At 35.3% G+C, this 10,662-nt stretch overlaps 2 protein-coding genes across 2 annotated transcripts; both read left to right on the top strand.

The window, feature by feature from the left end:
* Positions 1-2,081: 2,081 nt before the first annotated feature.
* On the top strand, positions 2,082-3,923 carry LOC135962001 (maltase A1-like). The gene is made up of 2 exons (XM_065513671.1): positions 2,082-3,637; positions 3,710-3,923. The coding sequence occupies exons 1-2, from the start codon at positions 2,082-2,084 to the stop codon at positions 3,921-3,923; spliced, it is 1,770 nt and encodes a 589-aa protein (XP_065369743.1).
* Positions 3,924-8,485: 4,562 nt separating this feature from the next.
* On the top strand, positions 8,486-10,413 carry LOC135960973 (maltase A1-like). The gene is made up of 2 exons (XM_065512406.1): positions 8,486-10,043; positions 10,113-10,413. Exons 1-2 carry the CDS (start codon positions 8,581-8,583, stop codon positions 10,324-10,326), a joined length of 1,677 nt encoding a protein of 558 aa, XP_065368478.1. The 5' UTR covers positions 8,486-8,580; the 3' UTR covers positions 10,327-10,413.
* Positions 10,414-10,662: the final 249 nt, after the last annotated feature.

Genomic DNA, 10,662 nt, shown 5'->3' with positions numbered 1-10,662 from the left:
TCCAACTTATTACGGTCTTATATACGTCGTTGCAAAGGTCTTTGAAATATCTATCATTAGATATCCATATTGTCTATATTAATAACTTAGTAATCCAGATATAGGTCAAAAATCGAGGTTGTCCTGGTTTTTTCCTCATATCTCAGCCATTTGTGGACCGATTTTAAATAGGAAACTTCTCGAAAGCATGTCTGACAGAATTAATGAATATTTGGATCCTGAAGATATCTGGGGCTTCAGAAAAACAGACAGACGGACATGGCTTAATCGACTCCGCTATCTATAAGAATCCAGAAGGAAAATTATATTGTGGAAATAACAAACGGAATGACAAACTTACCCTTCTCACGATGCCACAGTGGTTTAGAAATTTTTTTTTTTGGAAATAATTCGGTATCTTGTGAATTATTGGATATATTGTTACGAAATTTCACATGGTTTGAGCTGAGGTGTTGACTTACGTTTGTTCAGCTTCCTAGCGATAATGGGGGCCAGTGCGTAGCCCCCCAAAGTTGGTCACCACGGGTCTCATTTTTTTTTAAAAAATCGCCAAAAAATCCATTTATGATCCGAATTAGTTGAAATTTTAAATATAAATAGATCTTGAGAAGGTCTACAAAAAATACCCGTACAAGTGTAGGTTATCTCTATTAGTTGAAGAGATATTCAGGTTTATTGATTTATTTTTTTTTTAATTTTGGTCGATCTTTTTATGGTTTTTTATATATGGCGGGCCTACGGAGGGTCGAAATTTATTTTTAAAATATCAGCTGTATTGACGATAAAATTCTAAATAAAACAAAACATCCAAAGTTGGAACTTGTAAAAAGAGCCGTATTTTTACGTTTTTTCCCAAAAAAGTCCATATTTTTCTTTAGTAGAAAAAAAAAATTCTTCTGGACTATATAGAATTTTTATATGATCCGGAAAGATAACTTAATGCAAAAGCGTGTAAAGAAAAATTTGGCTCAGTTAATCGGACATATCACCTCGCAGACCTATCCAAACTTGGCCAATTTTTAAGAAAAAAATTCAGTTTCAGTAAAAATATCAAAAATGGCAAAGCACGGATCCACAATAAAGCTCCATATTTGTATAAATCCATATGTTTCTTAAATACTTACTAAGTGTTTTTACTATCACACGGTATATAACGTCACAGTATGCACTTTTCTGAAAAAACTCAGTTTTTGGAACACATTTTCCCCGTTTTAGGAATTTCGGTATTTGAAATTTAAGGACATTTGAGTCTATATTGCTTCCAAATTTTGTTATTAGATATTTTGATATAGATATTTGGAGTTTCAAAACTCCATCTTCAAATTTTTAATATTTTTGTTAAAAAAATTTCAGAATTTTTTGATCATCACAATGGGATTTTTTGAGAATATAATGGAGAATAAAAATATGAAAAAATTATGACAATAAATCCTATAGTTTTTCTGTATCTGCGATTTAAATTTTGAGATTTTTGAGAAAAATTAATTTTTTGGTCATATTTTGGCGAATAACCTATTCAGAATATTATAGTCCAGATAATTCTAAATATACTCTGAAAGTTTTACTAAAATTGGATAGCGAAATGTTATTTATTTTTGGGCCGATTTTGATGAAACTTAAGAAAAATATGACAAGAAGTCTAGTATTTGTAATAACAGCACAAAAATATAAATTAACCCCTAATGGAACTTTGGGGTTAAAATGACACTCAAATTTTACACTGTATGTATATAGATTTCATGCACTGTAATAGTTAAACTCCAAGGCTGTTTTTACCATGGTTTAAGTCATCAGTTCGTCATTCATTGTTAATGCATAATCGCATGAAAATATCTTATCATTTAGTCAACAGCACTATCTTTAAGGAAATCTTGAGAACATTGTTTAACATTTTAAAAGATTTCAATCACTTAAAAGAAATTTGGAATTGGCAAATATATTTTAATATATTTTATATATATATATTTTAAAATTGTGGTAGTTTTCAACTAATAAGATAAGCCAAAACAAGTTTTTAATCCCATTTTTCTTCATTTGTATAAAAGTGAAGCATTCCATTTTATTAATTTAGTATTTTAAAAATGTTTCAATTGAAAGTGTTGCAATTTATATTGTTTGTAGCTTTGCTATATAACTCACGGGCATGTCAGGATAAAGCAGAGGAGCAAAAGCAATTGGATTGGTGGCAAACTGCCGAATTCTATCAAATATATCCGCGTTCATTTATGGACTCAGATGGTGATGGTATAGGAGATTTAAAGGGCATTACCTCAAAGTTGCAATATCTTAAGGATATTGGTGTGACAGCAGTTTGGCTGTCACCCATATTCACCTCGCCTATGGTGGATTTTGGTTATGATATTTCCGATTTCTATGGCATTCAACCGGAATATGGCACCATCGAGGATTTTAGAGACATGATCGAAAAGGCAAATGAACTTGATTTGAAAATTATTTTGGATTTTGTGCCCAATCACAGTAGTACGGAGAATGAATGGTTTAAGAAATCAGTGAAACGTGAAAGAGGTTATGAAGATTTTTATGTGTGGCATGATGGCAAATTGGATGCCAGTGGTAACAGAATACCTCCCAGTAACTGGTTGTCTGGTTTCCGTGGCAGTGCCTGGCAATGGAATGAGGAGAGACAGCAATATTATTTACATCAATTTGCAGTGCAACAGGCAGACTTGAATTATCGCAATCCTTTGGTGGTGCAACAAATGAAACGTGTGTTGAGATATTGGCTAGATCAAGGTGTGACAGGTTTTAGAGTAGATGCTATGGCCTTATTGTTTGAGGTAAATATGGATGCAAATGGCCAATATCCTGATGAAGAGGTCAGTGGCTTGACCGATGATAAGGATGATCGTAATTATTTGAAAATGGATTTGATGGAAAATCAACCAGAGAGCATTGATATGGTATATCAGTGGCATGAAGTTATGCAAAATTACCAGAGTGTTAATGGCGGTGATACACGTGTTTTACTTATAGAGACCTATGCTCCTCCGGCATATTCAATGCAAATGTATGGCAATGCCACTACCGAGGGCGCTGAGTTGCCCTTTAATTTCAATTTGATCACTGAAATTGGCAAGAGTGGTATGTCGGCTAGAAGCATAGAGTCCGGTGTTAGCAATTGGCTTAGCAATATGCCAGCGGGCAGAACAGCCAACTGGGTTATAGGAAATCATGATCAGCGTAGAGTTTCTACACGTTATGGTGTAAGGAATATTGACGCCATGAATATGTTGGTTATGATGCTGCCTGGGGCAAGTATTACTTACCAGGGTGAAGAACTGGGCATGTTAGATGGTGATATCACATGGGACGATTCCGTGGATCCAGCTGCCTGCAATTCCAACCCCGATATTTATAAGCAATTCACTAGAGATCCTGCCCGCACTCCCTTCCAATGGTCGGCCGATAAAAATGGTGGTTTTTCAACAGCCGCTAAGACCTGGCTGCCAATGGCTCCCGACTATGAAACCATTAATGTGGCCACAGAGTCGGCTGCCTCAAATTCTCATTTGAAAATCTACAAGTCATTGGTGCAGCTGAGAAAATCTTCAAAGACTTTACAACAGGGTTCTTATAAGTATCAAGCTTTGAATGATAATGTATTTGTTTTGGAAAGGTGAGATGATTTATGAAATTGTTTACTATTTTTACATTTTAATCGATTTTAATTTGTTTCCTTATTATACAGATATTTAGCTGGTGAAGATACTTTGGTTTTTGTGGCCAATTTCGGTGAAGGCTCTTATAGTGCCAATATTGTGTCCAATTTTGACAATAGTTTACCGGTGTCCATGAATGTGAAAATCGCCAGTTTAGCTTCTACTAAGTATGCAAATGCTCCTTTGTCAACAAACTCCATATCTTTGGCTGGCGGAGAGGCTGTTATCTTGGGAACTAAATAAGATTATTCATTTAGCTTCTACAATCATATCTTCAGTTGATGGAGAGGCTGTTATACTGAAATTAAAATTATATAAACTTAGTTTTTAACCCAAAACGAAAAAATAAACCATTTGGCAGAATATGAAATTTATAATGTTAACAAATGATGTAATACATTTGTGTTTTATTTATAATTTCGTTTTACAGCAATTATTTATTTTATTCTCCCTTATAGTTATTAGAGAGCAATTATATTTGTTACTCATGCATAGTTGCATGAAGTGATCTTATCAGGCCGTAAACATTTCTATCACCCGTGTTTCATTTTACAGCTAATATTTACCGTATTCTTCTTTAAAATTATTAGAGAGCAATTACAATTGTTACTCATGCTTAATTGCTTAAACTTATTGTTTCAGGCAGTAAACATTTCGATCACCCGTGTTATTTCAATATAAGAAAATCTTCAAAACTTAAAAGCTGTCCAAATACTGTTAAGAGTCCTCCAACGTTTAAAGATATTATTTTGGACTGTTAATGTTACGCATTAGGGCGGCTCTTTTTTTATCTTGAATTGTTTTCCGTCTTCTGAAAAATCAAATACTGAAATTTTGATGAACTCATCAACTCGACAAGGTAAATTGAAACTGTCAATTCACTTGTGTTTTTTGTGTGCGAAAAATACAACAAACCTAACCTAAACCTAACACCAGGCTACTTTGACTATTGTAAGTACTTGTTTTGCCTACTTCTATAAATTCGTCTTGAGTTCTATCTCAGCTGACTTTGACATATATGAATCCAGATATAAAATGATTAAAAATGTAATATAATTTTAAATTGAAAATCCTAAATTAGCAACCCAATAAAACAATCTAATTATACCCTACACCACCATAGTGGGGAGGGTATAATGCCTTTGTGCAGATGTTTGTAACGCCCAAAAATATTAGTCTAACACCCACCTTATATATACCGATCGACTTAGAACCACTTTCTGAGTCGATTAAACGAAGTCCGTCCGTCTGGCTGGTCGGCTGGCTGTCCATGTATACCTTGTGCGCAGAGTACAGGTCGCAATTTTGATGATATTTGGATAAAATTTGGTACATATAATTGTTTTGGCCTAAGGACGAAGCCTATTGAAACTGGCAGAAATCCGTACATTATTTCAACTATCCCCCATACAAATGTCCTCCCGAAATTGGACTTGATCGGTCATAAATGTTTACTTTATATAGGTATCTACACAAATTTTGCTCCAAATAAGTTTTAAATATACAAAATTCATGTCACCAAATTTTATTATGATCGGTCCATAATTAGTCATAGCTCCCATATAAGACCCGCATCCGAAAATCACTTTAATGTGCATAAATCACCTAAAAATATTGGTATACACATAAAATTCAACATAAATAACTTCAATACAGACACGCATCACACGACCTAATTTCATTATGATCGGTTTATAATTGGTCATAGCTCCCATATAAGGCCCACTTCCGAAAATATCTTTAACGGGTATAAATATTTTAAAAGTGTTGGTATATACATAAAATTCAACACAAATAACTTTCATATAGACATAAATAACACAACCAAATTTCATGGCGATCGGTTCATAATTAGTCATATCTCCCATATAAGGCCCATTTCCGAAAATCACTTTAACGGGTATAAATCTCTTAAAAATGTTGGTATACACATAAAATTAAACACAAATAGCTTTCATATAGACATAAATAACATTATATAATTTCATGGCAATCAGTCCATAATTAGTCATAGCTCCCATCATAGCACTCTTCCGAAATTCATTCACGAAAATAAATTATTGAAATTTTAAAAGAAAAATTATTTTGCTCATTCACTTAGTGTAGGGTATTATGTGGTCGGGCTTGACCGACCATACATTCTTACTTGTTTTTTTTCTTCTTAACCAGCACTCAGGGGATGACCCCTACTCATGGAAAATAGGTTATGGGAGGGGGAAAGAGGGATTAGTGTTTGTGGACATTAGATTTGAACTTTCCATTGAAAATGACAGGAAACACTTCAGCGGGAAGTTTGTTCCACATACGTACAGTGCGGCTAAAGAACGAATTTCCTCTGTAGTGTGTTGTGCCGTCCACTGGCCAATCGACCACAAAGGGATATGTTCTTGATGAAAAACGTGTATTACGTAAAAATCTTCAGATACCTGCAAGTTCCCTAATTTCATCAGAACACATTCCATTGTAGTATCGATAGAACAGTGAAACGCAGCCAACATTGCGACGGTGTTCCAACGAATCAATAGAGTTGGATACCTTTCTGCCACCGATAATAACCTTCGCCCTCTCCTGTACACGGTCGAGAAGCTCCAAAATAGACTTTGAAGCACTGGCCCATACATGAGAGTTGTATTCCATTTTCGGTCGGATATAGATGGTGTAAATAGTGAGGAGATCAGATGGAGTGAAGTAATTCCTACACCGTTTCAGAAATCCGAGACACTTGAATGTTGCTTTCGACACTTGAAAAATGTGTTTAGACCAGCGGACATCACATTGTATTCTCATGCCCAGAACATTAAGAGTGTCTGATTCCACAATATTTACACCACCCATAAATACAGATGAAGCGACATGGTCTGTCGTTCGTTTATGTGTCAACATGCAACACTGAGTCTTGCGACCGTTGAAAGCGACCCTATTCGCTTGACCCCATTCAGAGATTGTCAGAAGGTCCCGATTAAGGAAATCATTCATATTTTGCCTCATTGCCCTAATCTCTGACAGGCTTGGTCTGCAACTGAATGAATATGAATGGCAAATGTTGCTGTCATCTGCAAAAGAATAGATAGGGTTGGAAGTTTGACGTAGAAGGTCATTTAGAAAAATAAGAAATAGAGTAGGAGAAAGAACGGAGTCCAGCTAGTCTGAATTTGTTTTGTTTACAGTGGGTCAAAGTTTTAATTTTTTGATCGACGGCAGCATTATACAAACTGAAAAAAATGTTTTAAGTTAATGTCTAAGAGAATTCTTATTGTTAGACTTATATTGTGGAATTTGATGGGTATAATTTTTGTGGAAGATATTAACCCTCTAGCTCCTTTCTTTAGGGGTCAATTTGACACTTTTTTCGGGAAATTAAAAAAAATTCTTTAAAAAAGGACAAGGATTAAAATATTCCACGAAAATGTTTGCCGGAAAATTTCAGTGGGGATCACCGAAGTTACCAAAGTTGTAAATAAAGCTCTTTACGCTTAATTATCGAAATAATACCCCACCTTGGGTCTCACATTTTTTAAAAAAAATCGCCAAAAATCTATTTATGATTCGAATCAGCTGATATTTAAAATATAAATAGCCCAAGAGAAGATCTACAAAACACATTTTTTGTTACAAAAGAAAAAATATAGGGATGATGCCGTTTCAGAATAATTTTTGCAGCAGAATCGCTATTCTGCTGCAAAAATGCTGTTGGACAGTGATATTAAAAAATATTGGCAACGAAATGTTTTTTTTAAAACAAAAATTTAATCAGAGCTTATTGGGTATATAACTTAAATATTTTTAAAGTAGTTTTAGTCTTTAATAACTTGTATATCATAAGGGTAAGTATCTTTTATTTATTTTCACTCAGATATTGAACATTAAAGTGTAAACAACAAAGTTTGTTTACTTCGAAACTGTTGAATTTCGTGCCAACAAAGCGTTATATGCGGGAAGTTTTGCTTTACTTCTTTTAATTTGAAAAAAAACTGCAGCTGAAGCACACCGAAATTTATGGTAAATGTGTTCCATAGGTTTCAATGAGCGAGAGCTGTTTTGTGCGGTTCAGAAGTGGTGAATTTGACACGGAAGTCAAATATCGTTCAGGCCATTTAAAATGCGTCGAATCTTTACTTTCGATGAAAAATGGATTCATTACAATAACCCAAAGCTCAAGTGATCATATGTGAATCCCGGCCAATCAGCCGAAACGACAAATATCCATGACGCTAAGGTAATATTCTGTATTTGGTGGGACTAAAAGGGCTGAAATCGGTCCACACCATCACAAGGAACGTGTACCTAACTCAACTGTTTCGTTTGAAGCGAGCATTGATCGAAAAATGCCCAGAATGTGCGCATGAACACATGAAACAGTAATATTACATAATGGCAACGCTCGGCCACACGTTGACTGCCTTATAGTCCAGATCTTGCCCCTTCCGACTACTATTTGTTTCGATCGATGCAGAATGCTGTCTCTGGTATACGCTTTACTTCTTTGCCTCAAAACCAGTTCCATATATCGAAAGAAAAATGATTCGAACAAATTTGTATGAAAACTATTAAAACGAATTTTAAAAACCGAGTGTCTTTCATACAATTTTTTTCGACTCATTTTCGACATCAATTAAGTGCAACGCTACTACACATACAAATGCATCTCAATAAAAAAAATATCTAATTCAAATAACGTAATATCAACTCGAAAATTGTCGTAGGTTTGAAAAACAAACAAAGATATCTGTGTGAAACTAACAAATGTAGCTAATTATATATAAAAGTGTTTTGTACTTAAAACTCATTTAGTAGTTTGAAAATGTTTCGTTTGAAAACATTGCAATTGCGTCTTATATTCTTAGTAGCCCTGCTACATTGCAGTCTACAATGTCAGGATACCGGCGGGCAGCAGGAGGCTATGGATTGGTGGCAAACTGCCCAATTCTATCAAATATATCCCCGTTCCTTTATGGATTCAGATGGTGATGGTATAGGTGATTTGAATGGCATTGCTTCAAAACTGCAATATCTTAAGGATATTGGTGTGACAGCTGCTTGGCTATCACCCATATTTGCCTCTCCTATGGTGGATTTTGGTTATGATATTTCCGATTTCTATAGCATTCAACCGGAATATGGCACCATAGAAGACTTTAGGAATCTGATTCAGAAAGCCAATGAAATTGGTTTGAAAATTATTTTGGATTTTGTACCCAACCATAGTAGTACGGAGAATGAGTGGTTTAAGAAATCCGTGAAACGTGAAAGAGGCTATGAAGATTTCTATGTGTGGCATGATGGCAAACTGGATGCAAATGGCAATAGAATACCGCCCAGTAATTGGTTGCAGTCTTTCAGAGGCAGTGCTTGGGAATGGAACGAGGAGAGACAGCAATATTATCTGCATCAGTATGCAGTGCAACAGGCTGATTTAAATTATCGCAATCCCGATGTGGTGGAACAAATGAAACGTATTTTAAGATATTGGCTAGATCAGGGTGTGGCTGGTTTTCGTGTGGATGCTGTGCCCGTTTTGTTTGAGGTAAAACCTGATGAAAATGGCCAATATCCAGATGAGGAAGTAAGTGGTTTAACAGATGACACTGAGGCACGTAATTATCTGAAATTGGAGTTAATTGAAAATCAACCAGAGACTATAGATATGGTGTATCAGTGGCGTCAAGTCATGGATGATCATCAGCGTATTTATGGCGGTGACACTAGAGTGTTGCTTATTGAGACTTATGCTCCTACCTGGTTTAGCATGGAAATGTATGGCAATGCCACTACTGAGGGGGCTGAATTGCCTTTTAATTTCAATTTAATCACAGAAGTAGCAGCCAGTGGCATGTCGGCCACAACTGTTGAAAAAGCTGTTGTCAATTGGCTTAACAATATGCCAGCGGGCAGAACAGCCAACTGGGTTATAGGCAATCATGATCAGCGCAGAGCTTCCAGTCGTTATGGTGTGGCTAATATAGATGCCATGAATATGTTGGTTATGATGCTGCCCGGTGCCAGTGTCACCTATCAGGGTGAAGAATTGGGCATGTTAGATGGTGAGATTTCGTGGGAGGATACAGTAGATCCAGCTGCCTGTAATGCAAATCCTGATATTTACGAACTATCCACTAGAGATCCTTGTCGCACTCCCTTCCAATGGTCGGCCGATAAAAATGGTGGTTTCTCAACAGCCGATAAGACCTGGCTACCAATGGGCCCCAACTATGAAACTATTAATGTGGCATCAGAGTCGTCAGCCTCAAATTCTCATTTAAATATCTACAAATCCTTGATACAGCTGAGAACTTCGTCAAAGACTTTGCAGCAAGGTTCCTATAAATATAAAGCTTTGAATGATGGTGTTTTTGTTTTGAAGAGGTAAGCAATTTTGTTTAATATTTTGTATTTGCAAATTCTAATAAAAAATTTTGAATATTTTTTTAACAGATATTTAGCTAATGAGGAGACATTGATTTTTGTGGCTAACTTTGGTGGAGACTCTTACAGTGCCGATATTAAGTCTAATTTTGATGCCACTTTGCCGGAGTCTATGAGTGTTAAAATAGCCAGTTTAGATTCAACAAAATATGCAAATGCTCCTTTGACGACCACATCTATATCATTGTCCCCCGGTGAAGCTGTTATTTTGAGTGCGAATTAGGAAATCATTTAGAATTGTTTAAATTAATTTGTTTAGATTTTTAAGGCAAAAATATAAAAATTATATAAATAATGTAACGAGCAAAAACAATTTTAAACGTTTTTAATATATTTTATTTAAACCATTACTAGAGGTACTGCCCGTCCAAATTTAAATTGTCCGCAGATAAAAATGCTGATTTTATAACAGGCGCCAGTACCAAAGGCTATCTATTGCGTTAGACTATGAAAGGATTAATGTTGTCACAGAGATTACAGACACAAATTCTCGTTTGAAAATATGCAAATCTTTGATGGATCTTTAATAATCTTCAAAGGCTTGAAAACGGGGTTTTCA

The sequence above is a fragment of the Calliphora vicina genome, chromosome 5 (assembly GCF_958450345.1).
Source record: "Calliphora vicina chromosome 5, idCalVici1.1, whole genome shotgun sequence".
NCBI classification, from domain to species: Eukaryota; Metazoa; Arthropoda; class Insecta; order Diptera; family Calliphoridae; genus Calliphora; species Calliphora vicina.
This window is presented reverse-complemented; position numbering and strand designations above follow the sequence as displayed.